The 18,247-nt window shown below is 38.9% G+C and overlaps 1 protein-coding gene across 1 annotated transcript in view; it reads right to left on the bottom strand.

Moving 5' to 3' along the window:
• The window catches only part of SYNJ2BP (synaptojanin 2 binding protein), a 36,002-nt gene extending 18,014 nt beyond the window's left edge, over positions 1 to 17,988 (bottom strand). Inside the window, exon 1 of the mRNA XM_047079422.1 lies at positions 17,833 to 17,988. Coding sequence (XP_046935378.1) covers positions 17,833 to 17,896 — 64 coding nt within the window. The 5' untranslated portion in view covers positions 17,897 to 17,988. The remainder of the gene's footprint in view (positions 1 to 17,832) is intronic.
• Between the last annotated feature and the right edge of the window lie 259 nt (positions 17,989 to 18,247).

Here is an 18,247-nt window from a genome sequence, read left to right as displayed (position 1 = left end):
AGGGCTCTCCCAGTATGTATCTGCTGATTACCAACTGTGTCTCAGGAAAATCTTCCATAAATAGGGTAGACCACCGATCCTAGTTTGTCTGGGAGTCTTGATGAATACCTGTTATAATTAAAATAGTCCCCTTCAACTTAAAAAGCATCTCATTTTGGACCACTGTGATCATCCTATCTATAAAGGATAATGTAAAAATGTTAACTGCAGCATGTTTTGTGGTAGGGTAAAACTGATGGTAATTTAGATGTCTATACATTAGGGAACTGATAACTAAAATATAGTTAAAAGTCAGAAGCACTAAGTAATCATATCTAAGGTAACAGGGTTTTAAAATGTAATGTTGGTTATTAATAGCCCAATATCTCCTTATAAATTAGAAACCCATGCACACAAAACAGTATAACCTACTTACAAAAATGCATGTATGTATAGGGGCACCTGGGCGGCTCAGTTGGTTAAGCATCTGACTCTCGATTTCAGCTCAGGTCATGATTTACGGTTCATGAGATCGAGCCTCAAGTCGGACTCTGCCCTGACAGTGCAAAGCCGCCTTGGGATTCTCTCTTTCCTTCTCTCTCCCTCTCAAAATAAATAAATATTTTTTTTAAAACACAAAAGACAAAAGTACATGTATTGTTAAAGACATGTAAAGACACGTTAGAATGGGTACCTATGGGGGAAAGGGTACAAGATGAAGTTTAGGGATAAAGGACAAAAATCAAACCAGAGAGGGACCTTGCATTTACTGATGATGACAATGTGTTATGGACCTAAAGGATACAATTAATTCAGCTCTCAGCATCTATGATCCAAAAGGGGCTGAGGGAGAGGAAAAAAGAAAAAGACTAGGACTCAATGGCTTTTTAAAAAGTGAGTGAATGAAGAAGTATTACATAGTGAACTCGGGTTATAATGTGCCAATAATTTTTTTTAAACGTGATAAGATTAAAATGCACTGCTTGGTCTCTAATTTGGAAAAGAAGTCTAAATGCAAGGAAGTAAAGATGGCATAAGAATTACACCACCGTAGGACTAGGAGAGAAAGAAAGTACATCTTGTATAGGAGCTTTGCAAAGTCAAACAAGAAATGCCTTCTTGTGGACACCCCCCAACCTGTCTCCAAGTCTGGACCTTGGGCTCATTTATGTATAAGAGCAGTAATAGTAGAAGCAACAGTTAATATTTACGGAGCATTTAATATGTACCAGCTACCATGCTATGCACTTTGCATACATTATCTCATTTAATCTTCTCAACAAACAGGTGAAGTGATTATTACATTTTACAGATGAATTTGAAGATGAGGCATGAAGAGATTAAGTAATTTTACAAAAGGTTAATCTGGATGTTTGATTCCAAAGTGTGAGTTTTAAATCATTTTGCCATACTCTATCGTTGTAGAAAATAGAAACAACTGCTTTAGGAAAAAAAATCTGCTAAGCAAGGCTGGCTATCTTGGGAGGGAACTTGCCTTTGAGCTGGCCGAACAAGCAATGTTGGAATAATGCTTGTAGAACAGTTCCCAACAGTAATATATTCCAGAGGAAGAACTGGTCATTCTGGAGTTCTGTCACTTTAATCTCAGTCCCTAGTGCTTACTTTCAGGCCAAAGAAAGAAAAGCCCTTCATTTATTTTAGATTCTTGTCTTTAAAATTTGTAAGTTATAAGGTAAAAAACAATGTTTAACCATATTGCTCTAGAAATAATAATTCTGGACATAATGAAAATGAAACAAAATAGTCCATTAACACCAATGATGGTAGCCACTTCTTGAATTAGGAATATCAGATTAACAAAACACCCTTATTTCCCTCACTATCAGCATGCAGGTTTTTTTTTTTTTATCCCAAGATAATCTCACTAATTTTCACTAGATGTCAATCAAACTCACTGTTTGTTTAGTGGTAAAATATATGTAACATAAAATTTAACTTTTTAGCCACTTTTTAAAAATGTTTATTTGTTTTTGAGAGGAAGAGAGAGAGAGAGAAAGAAGCAGAGAGACAGAATCCCAAGCAGGCTCCCCACTGTGAGCACAGAGCCCGACCCAGGGTTCGAACTCACAAACCATGAAATCACGACCTGAGCTGAAATTGAATGGATGCTTAACCAACTGAGCCACCCAGTGCCTCTAGCCATTAAAAAATTTTTTTAAATAATATTTTAATGTTTATTTATATTTGAGAGAGACAGAGTGTGAACAGGGGAGAGGCAGAGAGAGAGGGAGACAGAATCTGAAGCAGGCTCCAGGCTCTGAGCTGTCAGCACAGAGCCCGATGCGGGGCTTGAGCCCACAAACTGCAAGATCATGACCTTAGCCAAAGTCGGACACTTAACTGGCTGAGCCACCCAGGCACCCCTAAAAAATTTTTTTAATGTTTATTTATTTTTGAGAGAAAGACACAGCACGAGTGGGGGAGGGGCAGAGACAGGGAGACACAGAATCTGAAGCAGGCTCCAGGCTGTAAGCTGTCAGCACAAAGCCCAATGCATGGCTTGAACTCACAAACCATGAGATCATAAACTGAGACGAAGTCCGACACTTAACCAACTGAGCCACCCACGCGACCTATCACTAGCCATTTTTGAATGTATAATTAAATGGCATTAAGTACATGCACAATGTTGTGCAACCATCACCACTATCCATATCCAGAACTTTCTCATCATACCAAACAAAAATTCTGTACCCATTAAACAGTAATTCCTCCCCTTCACCTTGGTAACCTCTATCATACTTTAGGTCTCTAGGAGTTTGCATGTTCTGTATACCTCATGTAAGTGGAATCATACAATATTTGTCCTTTTGCGACTTGCTTCTTTTTCATTTAGCATAGTATCTTCCAGGTTCATCCATGTTGTAACATGTATCAGAATTTCATTCTTTTTAAAGGCTGAATAATATTCCATTGTATGTACATACCATATTTTGTGTATCTACTCATCTCTCAGGGGACATTTGGTTATTTCCACATTTTGGCTACTGTGAATAATGCTATGAACATTGGTGTACAAGTATCTATTTGAGTCCCTGCTTTCAATTCCTTTGGGCAATTATCTAGGAACTGAATTGCTGGATCACATAGCAATTTTTTAACAATTTGAGGAACTGCTCAAATGTTTCCCACAGTGGCTGCATCATTTAAGATTCCAACAAGCAATGTGCAGGGTTCAAATTTCTCCATATCCTTGCCAATACTTATTTTTACTTGTCTTTTAGATAATAGTCATTCTAGTGGATGTGAAGTGGTATATCATTGTGATTTTGATTTGCACTTTCCTAAGGCTGTGATGTTGAATATCTTTTCATGAGTTTATTGGCCCATATGCATATCTTCTCTGGAGAAATATCTTTCAAGTCCTTTGCTTATTCTGAATTGGTTTTGTTGTTGTTGAGTTATAAGAGTTCTTTATATACTGGATATTAATCCATTATCAGATATATGACTTGCAAATATCTTCTCTCATTCTGTGTTATCTCTGTGTCTTCTGATGCACAAAATTTTTAATTTTGGCAAAACCCAATTTATTTTTTTCACTGCCTGTACATTTTGTGTCATAGCCAAAAACCAAAAACAAAAACAAAAAAAAAACCCCACCAAACTCAAAAATGTAAATATTTTCCCTATCTTTTCTTTTAAGAGTTTTATAGTATTCGCTTGGGGGGGGGGGAAGGGTGTAGGGGGACAGATAGTCTGCTCACTTGCTTATTTACTTATTTATAAGTTTTTATTTAAATTCCTGTTAGTAAACATACAGTGTAGTAAACATACAGTGTAATATTAGTTTCAGGTGTGCAGTATAGTTATTCAACACTTCCATACAATACCCAGTGCTCATCACAACAAATGTACTTCTTAATCCCCATCACCTACTTAACCCATCCCCCGGCCCACCTCCTTTATGGTAACCCTCAGTTTGTTCTGTATAGTTAAGAGTCTGTTTCTTGGTTTGCCTCTCTCTCTTTTCCCTTTGCCCATTTGTTCTGTTTCTTAAATTTCACATATGAGTGAAATCATGTATTTGTCTTTCTCTGACTTATTTCACTTAGCATAATAGTCTCCAGCTCCATCCATGTTGTAAATGGCATGATTTCATTCTTTTTTTTATGGCTGAATAATACTCTATTGTGTAACATATATTCCAAATCTTCTTTATCCACTCATCAATCAATGGACAGAGTTAGCTCTTACATTTCGGTATCTGATGCACTTTTAGTTTTTGTATGAGATGTAAGGCAAGAATCCAACTTCAGTGCTTTGCATTTGCAGATCCAGTTTTCCCAACACCATTTATTGGAAACTGTCCTTCCACACAACGAATGGTCTTGGCACCCTTTCCAAAATCATTTAACCGTATAGGAGAGGGTTTGTTTCTGGCCCCCCTGTTTTATGCCAGTGCTCTATATATCTGTCCTTATGTCGGGGCCACACTATTTGGAACACTGTAGCTTTGTAGTAAGGCTTGAAATCAGGAAGTTTTGAGTTCCCCAACTTCGCTTTTTCTTTTCAAGATTGCTCTGGCTATTAGGGGTCCTTTGACATTTCATATGAATTGTAGAGTGTGGTTTTCTATTTCTACAAAAAGGCTGATTAGATTTTGACAAAGATTGCATTACTATACAGAATGCTTTGATAGTATTGTCTGTCATCTTAACCATATTAAGTCTTCCAGTCCATGAATGTGGAATGTATTTCTACTTATTCATGTCTTCATTTTTTTTCAGCCAAAATTTGTAGTTTTCAATGTACAAATTATTGCCCCCTTGGTTAAACTCACAAGTGTTTTATTCTTTTTGATGCTACTGTAAATGGAATTATTTACTTAATTTCCTTTGCAGATTGTTCATTGTTAATGCATAGAAACTAAACTGATCTTGTGTGTTGAGTGTGTATCCTGCAACTTTACTGAATTTGTTATAAACCCTAACAGGTATTGTTTGTTTGTAGAACATTTAGAGTTTACTACATGTAAGATCATTTCATCTGTGACTAGAGACAATTTTACTTCTTTCTTTCCAATTTGTATGCCTTTTCTTTCTTTTTCTTGTCTAGCCATTCTGGTTAGGACTTTTAATACCATATTGAACAAAAGTGGTGAAAGCACACATCCTTGTCTTTGTTCTTAATCTTAGCTTTCATGCTTACATAAGTGAGTATGTTGTCAGCTGTGGATTCTTCATACATTGCCATCATCATGCTGAGGAAGTTTCCTTCAATTCCTAGTTTGCTTTTAACATGGAAAAGTGTTGAATATCCTTAAATGCTTTTTCTGTATCTGCTGAGATGATCATGTGGGTTTTTTCCTTCATTCTATTAATATGTTGTATTACTTTGAAGGATTTTTCTTTTATTGAATCATCTTTGCATTCATGGAATAAATCCCATTTTGTCATGGCCTATATTCCTCTTAATATGTTCCTAAATTAAAACAATGTAGCTCTATGATCACCCTAGCGACCTACGTGAACGCAATTTCTGATCACAACCACAGGGAGCAGGACCCAAGCAGAACCAAGTTTATTTCTGGACTCTCTATCAAAATCAATCAACTGAGTTGATGAAATGGGGATTATGGTCTGGAGAGGGTGAGGTCGCTGGAAGCTGCAGGGCAAAGTTCTGGAAAGGAGGAAGGGAGGCAGAAAAAAAAAGAGATCCAGGTATCTTCATGAGTCTTTACAAAGTACTCGCCCAAGCAGATGCTGAGTCAAACTCCAGAAGACTGGACAAACAAAAACTAGGAAGTTGTATGCTGGATAATTCTCAGGGTTGAAAAAGGGCAGGGAGATTTTCAAGTTCTGTCCAGCCAGAATGGAAATCCTCAGTGATTCACTTGAAAATTCTGTGGATACTCACTTAGAACATAACTCATTTGTAGAGTTGAACTATCCCTGAAGTAAATACGACTTTAGAATCATCCTAGAAAAGGTTACAAACAGGCCTTCAGGAGGTCAAACTGATCTACAAGTTACTTAACTGCCTGCTAACCCAAAGTTCAGCACTGTAACATTAACAATATTCATGTAATAAAACAAAATGCAGACAGGCAACAACGTAATAGTCACAATATCCAGAATCTAAAAATTAACATGCTAAGAAGAAAACATGACCCATAATCAAGAGAAAAATCAATCATGAGAAACAAAACCAGAAACAATAAAGGATGAAACAGGCAGACAAGGATGTTTAAAAGGTTATTATAACTATGTGGAAATAATTAAAGGAAGTTAAACATAATGAAAAAATGGAAGATTTTTTTTCAAGTCTTTAATCCATTTCGAGTTGATTTTTGTATATGGTATAAGGGAGTGGTTCAGTTTCATCCCTGTGCATGTTTGCATGCCTTTTGCGTTCTGTCCAGTTTTTCCAACACCATTTTTGAAGAGACTATCTTTTCCCTATTATACATTCTTAGCCTCTTTGTTACAAATTAATTGACCATACATGCATGGGTTTATTTCTGGGCTATTTTGTTCCACTGATGTATATGTGAAAATGAAAGTTGAAAAAAAAAAAAAAGAAAACTCACAGATTTTGAAAACTACAATATCTGAAAGGAAAAATACACTAGATGTGATTAACAGCCAATGTGATACCACAAGACAAAAGATCAATGAGCCTGAAGACATAGAAGGGACCCACAGTAACATGTAAGATAAAAGCAATATGTAACTGGAGTTCCAGAAGGAGAGGAAAAGGGAAACAAAAAACGTTTGAAGAATCTACTGACTCAAATTTGTGAAAAATATACACAAGCAGATCCAAGAAGCTCAACAAACTCCAATCAGAATGAAAAGAAAAGAAAAAAAAAACAAATAGCAAAGTATATCATAACCACACTGCTCAACACTAGATATAAAGAGAATCTTGAAAGCAGTCACAGGGGAAAAGGACAAGTATATACTAAGGAGCAAAGATGAGAATGACACCAGACTTCTCCTCAGAAACTATACAAGCCTTAAGTCAATGCAACATCATCTTTAAAATGCTAAAAGAGCGGTGGGTGCCTGGGTGGCTCAGTCAGTTAAGTGTCCAACTTCGGCTCAGGTCATGATCTTGCGGTTCCTGAGTTTGAGCCCCGTGTCGGGCTCTGTGCTGACAAGTCGGGAGCCTAGAGCCTGCTTCAGGTTCTGTGTCTCCCTCTCTGCCCCTCCCCTGCTCACGCTCTCTCTCTCTCTCTCTCAAAAATAAATAAACATTAAAAATATTTTTTAAATAAATAAACTGCTAAAATAAAAATATAATTTAGAATTTCATGTCCAGTGAATACAGCCTTCAAAAGAAAGGCAAAATAAATATTTTTTTTCAGAAAAACAAAAGCAGGGAGAATTTGTCACAAGCAGATCTGCACTATGATAAATGTCAAAGAAAATCCTTCAGACAAAAGAGGAATAATACTGAACAGAAACTGGTTCTATACGCAGGAATGAATACCACCAGAAATCATAAATACATGGATAAACACTAGTGAAAAGGAAAGGGATGGGCACACACTACGCAGGTGAACTGGCCCTATGAATATTATAAAAAGTAGACTTCAGAATAAAAAATATTACAGAGAATAAAAAAGGACCTTTCCTAATGAAAAAAGTCCATTCACCAAGATGACATTAAAACACAAAATATGACCTGGGTGCCTTGGTGGCTCACAGTCAGCGGAACATCCAACTCTTGATTTTGGCTCTGGTCATAGATCTCAGGGTCATGGAACAGAGCCCTGTGTCAGGCTCTGTGCTGAGCATGGAGCCTCCTTAAGATTCTCTCTCTCTCCCTCTGTTCCTCCCCCACTCATGCTCTATCTCCCTCTCTAAAATAAAATAAAGGTTAAAACATTAAATATGAACACACCAGATAAGAGAACTTAAATATTAATGGAGCAAAAACTGAAATGAGAAAAAGGCAAATAAAAAACGACAGTTGCAGATTTCAACACTTCTTAGCAACTGATAGAACAAAAAAAAAATCAGTAAAAATACAGAACACTTGAGCAAAACTAAGAACCAACTTCATGTAATTTATCTTTACAGAACAGCACACACAACAACTACGGAATAAACATTCCTTTCTAATGCACAGGTAATGTTCACAAAGATTGACCAAAGGCTGCTCCATAAGTAAATCTCAATGAATTTCAAAAGACAGACTTAAATTAGAAATCAGCAAAAATTGGGGCACCTGGGTGGCTCAGTCGGTTAAGCATCTAACTTCAGCTCAGGTCATGATCTCTGTTCATGGGTTCAACCTCCACATCGGGCTCTGAGCCGACAGCTCAGAGCCTGGAGCCTGCTTCAGATTCTATGTCTCCCTCTCTCTCTCTGCCCCTCCCCCACTTGTTCTCTCTCTCTCTCTCGAAAATAAACATTAAAAAATTAAAAAAAAAATCAGCAAAAAAATTGTATTAGTTTTCTTGGACTGCCAAAACAAAATACTACAGACCGTATGGCTGAAATTCTGTTCTGGAGGCTTGGCAAGTCCAATGTCAAAGTACCAGCAAGACAAATTTCATGCTGAGGCCTCTTCTCTTGACGTGTAAGTGGCCACCATCTCATTGTGCGCTCACATGACTTCTTTGTGAGTTCTGAGAGAGAGATTGTGCGCACATGCACAAGCGTGCACTCTCTGGGTCTCTATAAGGACACTGATTCTATAGGATCAAGGCTCCATCCTTAACTTCATTTAACTTTAATTACTTCTGTAAAGACCTTATCTCCAAATACAGTCATATTGAGGGTTAAGGTTTCAACATCTGAATTTCCCAGGGGGGTGGGCACATGGGGACAAACATTCAGTCCATAACAATAAGATATTGCAAAAAATCCCTCAATGTTTGGAAAACAACCTATGAGTTAAAGATGAAACTATAAAGGAAAACAGAAAACATTTTAACTGAATGACAATGATATCACCATATATTAAAAATTGTGGGATGGAGCTAAAGCAACATTTAGAGAGAAATCTACAGCTTTACATGCTCACAATAGAAAATAAATAATTAAAAGGTATAAAATCAATGATCTTAAATTCTATCTTAAGAAGCTAAAAAAAAAAAAACCCCACTAAGTTAAACCTAAAGGAAGAAAAGAAGAAAATAATAAAATAAAAGCAGACTCAATAACATAGAGGGGAGCCTGGGTAGCTCAATCAGAGTCCGACTTTGGCTCAGGTCATGATCTCACTGCTCTTGGGTTCGAGCCCTGCATCAGGCTCTGTGCTGACAGCTTGCAGCCGGAGCCTGGAGCCTGCTTGGGATTCTGTCTCCATCTCTCTGCCCCTCCCCCACTCATGCTCTGTCTCTAATATAAATAAAACATTAAAAACATTTTTTTAATTTAACAGAGCCAAAAGAAAGTTCTTTGAAAGGGTTAATAAAGTTGATGAACTGCTAGCAAGACTAATCTAGAAAATGTAATTTTACAAATTACCAATTTCCAGAATACAAAATGGATTATCACTATACATATCCTAAAGATATTAAAGGGATTAATATCCTAAAGATATTAAAGATAAGGGAATATTGTGAATAATTATGGTATGTTAGATAAAATGGGAAAATTCTTTCCAAAAAAATCACAAGTTATCAAAACTGACTCAAGAAGAAACAGAATATCTGAATATCCCATCTATTAGAAATATCTTCAAGGGGCACCTGGGTGGCTCAGTCATTAAGCATCTGACTTTGGTTCAGGTCATGATCTTACAGTTGGTGAGTTCGAGTCCCACACTGGGTGAGCTTTTGCCCCACTTCTCCTTCCCCCACCCCCACCCCTCCTGGGACTCTCTCTCTCTGCCCATTGCTCACTTGCACCCTCTCTCTCTCAAAAAAAAATATCTTCAAGTGTATTAAAGATATTGAATTCATAATAAAAAAGTATTCCCACAGAGACAACTTCAGGCCCCAAGTGTTACATAAGTATGTTATAGCAAACATTTAAGGAAGAAATAATTCCCTTATGTAAAAAATTCCACAATACATTCAGTAATTTCACAAAATGTTTCTCAATCCACTTTATGAGGACAAGGTAATCTTGATACCAAAACATGAAACACAGGTTATAACATAACTACAGAAAAACATTCTGTATATGGACTCAAAAATCCTCAAGAAAATATCAGCAAAATGAATCCAGCAACATATAAAGGACGAATGTAGGGTTTACCTAAGGAATGTAAGTAAAGTGGTTTTTGCATCGGTCAATCAAATGAACAAATCCACCAGTTAATAAAGAAAAAAATCATGATTATTTCAGCACATGCAGAAATAGCAGGTGGCAAAACTCAACACCTTTTCATGATAAAAATTCTTGGCAAACTGAAAATACAAGGAAATGTCAAGTCTGATTAAAAGCATCTACAAACAGCTAACATCCCTAAAACTAGGTACAAGGAAAGGATGTCCACTCTCTCCACTAGTATTTAGCATTGTACTGGAGGTCCCAGTCAACACATGGGGCACCTGGGTGGCTCGGCTGGTTGAGTGTCTGACTTCAGCTCAGGTCATGATTCTGTGATTCTGAGCCCCATGTCGGGCTCTGCACTGACAGCTCGGAGCTCCGGAGCTCCGAGTAGGTCCCATGCACCACTCCTGTTTCAATTTGCAGAACACAAGGAACTTTTCTGACTTTTGCCAAATGGACACATTCTTCCACTTTGGACTGAAACAGAGATACTGTAACACCTGTTAGTTAAATAGCCAATCCTGCACTAGATAACCAGTTTAAACTCTGCCAGCACCGTTATGATTGTCTCAAAACAAGTTATGTCACCTTGTGGTTTTTACCTTTAAAAGCCTGTACTCCTGGCTCACAATTTAGGGCACAGTTTCCATTTCAGTTGACTCTGTCTCCCAGTGAAACCCCAAATCAACATTTTGCTTATTTTATAGCCTCCTCTTCTTGAATGACAGCTCCTTAAGTTCTCTCTGAAATACCTATGTAGGCACCTTTAGTCTCTCATTCCAGGATAAGCTTTTGCTCAAACACTAAACGAATGTATATGCCAGGTCTCCACTGGATCATGTCTCCATTTGCCTCCTTGCTTTCAAAATGTTTCAATCTCTTCTTTTTTTGCCTTATACTACAATCTGTACACTCCCCCACTACCCTCTTTTCAACTTGCTCCTACTCTACTGCTTCTTGCCCAAAATATGGTAATCTGTATGCTGTAGCAGGCATGAATACACCACAGTTTTGTACAAGGGGGAGAATGATATTACCTACTTTGTTTCCAAAACATTTCCTAAGACATTTAGTATGGTCTTGAGTCTTATTCTGTGACTCTACAAGGAACAGAACATATCTTATGAAGGTCCATAGCTATTTTGGTTATTCTACCTCAAGGGAACTTGGTATATGCCTATCATAATTAATAATTATTCTCCTATTGAACTGCAAAATTCTTAAAAATTGGGATCTTTTATTCTTTATTCTAGTATCTATAATTCTTTTTTTAAAGTTTTTTAAATGGTTTTTTTTATTTTTGAGGAAGAGAGACAAAGCATAAGCAGGGGAGGGGCAGAGAGAGAGAAAGGGAAACACAGAATCTGAAGCAGGCTCAGGCTCTGAGCTGTCAGCACAGAGCCCAACGCGGGGCTCGAACCCACAAACCGTGAGATCGTGACCTGAGCCGAAGTCAGATGCTCAACCGACTGAGCCACCCAGGCGCCCCCTAATATCTATAATTCTTAATCACAGTGTAGGCACATAGCAAACACTAAATGAATGCTTTTAAAAACAGCTACCTTTATTTCCGAGTCTCCTGAAACCAACAGTTTGTTCTGATTCTATCATCTTGGATCTTTTTCCTCAGTAAGTAATTTTGTACTTCTTCAAATACACTCAGTGGCTACTTTTCTGCCTAGTCATGTGGATTTAAAAAATGCTTTTTTTTTTTTAAAGCTTATTTATTTTGAGAGAGAGAGAAAGCATGCCCAGGAGGGGCAGAGAATGGGAGAGAGAAAGAATCCCAAGCAGGCTCTGCACTGTCAGTATAGAGCCTAACACGGGGCTTGAACTCACCAACTGTGAGATCATGACCTCAGCTGAAACAAAGAACTGGACGCTTAACCAACTGGGCCCCTAAAAAATGTTTCTATGGTTCGGCCTCTAACAGCTTGCCTTTCTACTTCTCCAAGGTAATTACTACATGTTTTCCTTTATATTATTCATAAGGATTGTCTTGAAAAAATATTAGTAAGAATGACCCTTGAAGCAACCTTAGATACTCATATAATATGCTCTTCTCACTCTATAAGGTTTTCTAGCTCTTGTATCTCCTTGTTTCTTACATCTTAGTTTCATATCCATTGTAACACATTACATCCACATTCTTTCCTTCTTTCTTGGAGTTAGTGGAGAACGCTGTTTGACTTTTTGAAATCTGAAATAGACCATGTTACTGGTTCTCTTTACTTAACAATATTCTATTATATTTTTCTGAGATTTATCAGTTTTCCTAGTCATTTCATGACACTTACTGACCACCCTGTGTCATGCCTGGCAAGGCAACAGGAAAACAAAAGAAGTGTATATCCTTTGAATCGGAAGAGCTCAGAGTGAAGTAGAGGGAGGAGGAGACACAAATAAGGAAGCAAATATAGAAATAAACACTAAGATAGGGATATGCACAGAATCCAGTTGGAGCATAAAGAGAAAAAAGAACTTTGTATGATGGTTGAGAGCCTGGATTTTTTTTCAAATTATTTTTATTTTAGACAGAAAGAGAGAGAGAGAACACATGTGAGTGGAGGAGGGAGAGTGGAGTGGAGAGAACGCATGTGGGGGAGGAGGGAAAGGGAGAGAGAATCTTAAGTAGGCTCCACACTCAGCATGAAGCCTGACGTGGGGCTTGATCCCACAATCCTGGGATCGTGACCTAAACCAAAATCAAGAGTTGGATGCTCAAGTGACTGAGCTACCTGGGTACAACCCCAGAGCCTGGATTTTTAAGTCACACAGACCTGAATCCAATTCTTAACTCGACCCCTTAAAGAACTGTGTGACATAAGAGTCAAGGTTTTCTCACTTATAAAATGGGATAATAACCATTTCATCTATTCCTAGTTGGGAGTACATGAGACAAAGTGTTTAGTTTGGCAATACATGACAAGCACTCAATAAATGGTATATGATACTCATAACAAGGGGGCAACTAGCCTATATAAAGCTTCCTGAAGGAGGTGATTCTTGAATTCAGTCTTAACCAATGAACAGGAAGGGGAAGGAGTCAAGATGGAACCTTAGAGAAAGGTTAAGTTTCCATACTAGCATTAAGAACTTGTCATAATCCAGTCTCTACCTCAGCAACCTCATCTCCTTAACTCTCCTAAATGAACCTTTCTTTCTATCCAGGCCAGTATAACCCACTGACCTCAGAATATGCTTAACTAATTTTCTTTCTTCTATTACTGTTTAGGCCACACCTTCCCTATGCCTGGCACTAGCCTATAGACTGTCTATAAGACCAACATAAGTTCCATCTTCTTGTAATTGATCAGTCTGGACCTTATCAATGGCTCCATTCTTTGAACTTTTCCAGGACAAGGTCCCCACCACACTTCCTTTGCCCTCTGATGACATGCATGTTCATCATAGTCCTTAACCATCCTTTACACTGAGATTTAACTTTTCACCTGTGACTGTAATGTCTCCATGGGGACATATATTCCATGAGGGTAAGACCTCACGTAAGCAAGAGAAAACAGGGCAGAGATATAGCACTTTAGTCTCAGATCTACTTGGCACATGAATGAACAGATCAACAACAGATCAGCAACAGTCTCAGCGTCAAACCTAAAGCATGTGACCAGTCTGTAGAGACTCACGTGCCTGGATTTAACAGGGTTTCTTGTTTTTAGGTTCTTACCTTGATATGCCCTCAGCTCTATCAACAGCAAACTATAAAAACTTTCCACTGTGGATTGTGTTAGTCATTTAAGATGCCTCAAATCCTTAACGCATGATATAACCAAATAAAGGTCAGGAGAAAGACTGGCAGTCAACTCCTTAGACATGGCTACTATATTGGAAGGTAGTTGATGGAATAGCAGAATCAAAAGCTCTAGGTTAAACTTACTGGCTTTAGAACTTGGGCAAATCTTTAACCTCTCCGAGAGATAATTTCCTCATCTAATAATGTGGATTAATCACTTAGCACTCAGGGTTGCTGTGAAAATTAAATGAGTTAATATATAAAGTAACTAACAGTGCCAGAAATATAATCCCTCTGTAACTATTCATTATTAAAACATTATACCAACCCATCATCCTCTGCAACAAAAAAGAAAAGTAGACACATAGAGATTCTCTTCCTTCTTTAAAGATAATATATCAAGAGCAACCTGCTGAAACCTATTGAGGCCTCAGTCCTGAACTAGGAATCCCAATCCTAACACATGGTGGGCAACAGAGCTGTCTTTATGGCCAATCTCTGCCTGTTACAGTAGCGGGGGGAAAAGCGACATTTGATCCCTGTGATACTTCTTAGAGTAACCACAGCTTTTCAAAATTAAAAACTCTTAATTTGATAAAGGAAAATATAGGAGACTTAGAGACTGTTACTGAGCTGAACTCCCAAAGACTGAGTTTCTTTGTCATAATTTCCCCAAGACTTCATTCTTTCCCTTGCAGTAAACAAGATTAAACAGAATAGGTTCATTTGCCTTCCAAAATGGGCCCAAACACTGAAAATATCCAAGACTCTCGCCCTTGGCGGAACACTGGCACAAAAATGCAGAATACACATTTTTGCTGCTACCTGATTAAACTATCAGGTCTCTGCATAGGAAGCTGTACATGAAGAGTGACAATGTTGCCTACAAACAGAAATGCATATTTCGAACTAGAGGCTTTTCCTATTTCTTCTACAGAAGGGAAGAGCTCTATGTGACTGCTAAAGTTACTGGAAGTTTCTAGTGGTGATAAGGGACGTCCCCGTGTATCTTCATGACCACACAATAAAGAAAAGCTGAATTAGGCTGTACAACCTACCACGTAATCAGCTCTGAGAGGTGATAAACAGAAACTTGAAACATTCTCTTGATAACCGAGGCAACCAAACTTCAAATGACTGTTTTTAGGCCAGTTCCATCCTAAATTTGTGGCTCTATTCTCCTAAAAACATACGTTTATCAACTTACATGAGCAAGACACGAAAATGCTTAGGAAAATTAAAGAAGTCACCTGGTGAACAAATATCCATTGTGAATAAAGGCACATATACTATAGTAATTAAACCACTTCTGAGGGAAATATATTAGCTAGATATAATTATTCTTCTAAATTAGTCCTTTGAAGTTTGTCCTAACACCAGTGATTGAGAAAAAAGGCAATACTAGGAACTATAGGTCTGCGAAATTAACAGGATCAGACATTGTAGCGAATGGTGAGGTGAGCATTAGTCAACCCTGCTATGCAAACACCAAAAAAGCTGAAGTGCTATTACACTGAACTTTAAAAATATTTAGTGAGTTCTGCTCTGCTATAGTCAGGAGACCCTGGAAGTACGGTGGATGCCACAGCAAAAGGACTATGTCAAAGTACGTTAAATTCTTTTTTTTTTTTTTTTTTAATTTTTTTTTTTCAACGTTTATTTATTTTTGGGACAGAGAGAGACAGAGCATGAACGGGCGAGGGGCAGAGAGAGAGGGAGACACAGAATCGGAAACAGGCTCCAGGCTCTGAGCCATCAGCCCAGAGCCCGACGCGGGGCTCGAACTCACAGACCGCAAGATCGTGACCTGGCTGAAGTCGGATGCTTAACCGACTGCGCCACCCAGGCGCCCCATAAAGTACGTTAAATTCTTAAGCAAGAGACAAGAATTAAATCCAAAATCACATCAAAACAGTTCATATAATAACTAGGGATATTTAGGCTATAGAGGAAAGAGACAAAACAGGAGAACAACTAGATATCTTTAAATACTTGGGACAATCAAGAAAAGAACTAGTATTATTTTAACTGGCTCCAAGAACAAGTACCAATGGATGAAAAGTTACAGGGAAGCAGATTTTGGCTTAAAAACACTTTCCCACATAGCCTCAAAAGTCAATAAATAGTAAGCCTCAAAGGTCAATAAATATTAAGAGTGAGAGAAGGAGAAATTTACATAAAGTAGGAAAAGTGCATCTAAAAAGGACTGGGCATACAGAATGTGCATTCAACAAAAGTTAGGAGCTCACGTAAAGCATGACACTAACACATGCAGATTAGAAAGAATTACATTTCCATAAGTTGATTTCCAATCTTCTATAGCAAAAAAAAAAAAAAAAGTATGGATGATTGTGAAAACCACATTTTATGAAGAATAATCTATAACTGGTGGTCAAGATATCGCAAAATTCCACATGAGTAATGATGATGGACTGTTCTAGATAGTGGTGAATGGAAAGGAGTGACAGATTTACAGCAACATTTCAGAGACAGAGCTCACAGTACTTGATAACTTATTGGAGGCTCCTGGAATAACAATATTTAGCAGGTTTTACTGTGCTAGTCTAGCTACTCATTTGTTAATAATAACAACGACAGTAGCAAACACACAGTGCTTAAGAGGTGTCAGGAAATGTTCTGAAAGTTTTACACAGATTAACTCATTTCATTCTCATAACCCTATGAAGTATATTCTGTTATGGGGCGTCTGGGTGGCTCAGTTGGTTAAGCGTCGACTTGGACTCAGGTCATGATCTCGCAGTTCGTGAGTTCAAGCCCTGCGCCGGGCTCTGTGATGACAGCTCAGAGCCTGGAGCCTGCTTCAGATCTGTGACTCCCTCTCTCTCTCTGCCCTTTCCCCGCTCATGCTCTGTCTCTGTCTCTCAAAAAATAAATATTTTTTTAAAAATGAAATGAAGTATATATATTCTATTATCCTGCACGTTTTATGAGAAACTAAGGCTTAGCTTACATCAGTAAAGTTAGTCAGCCAACCAATATCGAAGATCCAGTAAGAGGTTAGATACCAGATGGATCTACGTAGTCCCAAAGCTAAAGCTCTTAATCGATCCACTAGACAGCTGTAAAGGGGAGTCAACAAAACCCAAGGCATGTAGTAGTGTTAAGAGCCCAGGGAAGAGCGTGGGGTAAAAGAGGGTGTTGGAGGCGGAAATACGACTGAGGGCCAAGTGAGGATTTAGCTGTATCAGAATCACCCAACTTGCTTGTTTAAAAAAAAGAAAGAAAGAAAAGAAAAGAAAAACCCAAGCCAGCAAGCAAAACCCTGCTTTGAATCCAAATTCCTAGAGATGGGATCTAGGAACTAACTTTTTTTTTTAAAGCAAAACCGAAAACCTCGGGTAATTTTAAGGCACAAGCAGGTTTGAGAAGTGTGGTAGCAGATCTCTGAGGTTTCTTTCCGCTTTAGCATTCCAGTTGACACACTAAATGAATTTCCCAAAAATGGAAGGAAGGAGAGAGGGATTCTAGCACCAAGAAAACGGCTGTGCCTTTACAGTCGACGCCGCTGATGCTCCCCTTTTTACTCAACAGTCTGTCACAGGCACAGGAATAAAGTAGGCAATGGAAGGGGGGGGTTGTTAAAAAGCAGGCTTTGGGACAGGATTTTCTGGTACTATTAGCACCCGAAAAAACCCTTCCCCCTTCCTGACTATAAACACATGGGATAATCCGACTGAAAAATGACGTGGGTTCCTCAGATCCCGCTCTGGCTAACGGTGGATGCCAACACAGTCTTCTACGTGCTCAAAGAGGTGCAGGAAACCTCTAGGCTGGGGCCTGCCTGCTCCAAGGCCAAAGGAATCGGCTCAGCAGGAGACGGGGCTACTCTGCAATGACAACCTCAAGCACCCTGCTCCCGGAGGCAACCTGTGCCGCACATACCCGAGGGTCCTCTGGTAAGATTGATTTCCTCCTCGGTGACCAAATAATCCACTCTTCCGTTCATGTCTTACTGCTCGTCGGGGTTCCCCACTGAATCGGCTGGGGCTCGCGCAGGTGAAGGTGAGCCAATCTCCGCGCGGCGCTCCAAGCACTACACTTTCGGTTTCAGCGGCCCGCGGACCGGAAGAGGAAGTCGGGAGCGCTGGGGGCGCAGGGGATGCTGGGAGTCGTGGTTCCGGCGGCCGGCGTGAGGGTCTCTCTCCTCGTCGCCGCCGCGAACCGCTGGGTGAGCGACGACCCGGTTACCATTCCACTTTACCGTGGGGGGGGAGGGGGGCCGTAGAGGTAGGAGACATGAATACATCGATTTTGTGAAGAAGTTAAATGTAAAATCCTCACGCCTCAGAAAATCGTT

The sequence above is a fragment of the Lynx rufus genome, unplaced genomic scaffold, assembly GCF_022079265.1.
Source record: "Lynx rufus isolate CCGP_SWC_20201006 ecotype Redwood Valley unplaced genomic scaffold, mLynRuf1.p SCAF_17, whole genome shotgun sequence".
Classification (NCBI taxonomy): Eukaryota; Metazoa; Chordata; class Mammalia; order Carnivora; family Felidae; genus Lynx; species Lynx rufus.
Note: the sequence above shows the minus strand (reverse complement) of the source record. Positions and strands in the feature narration are given on the sequence as shown.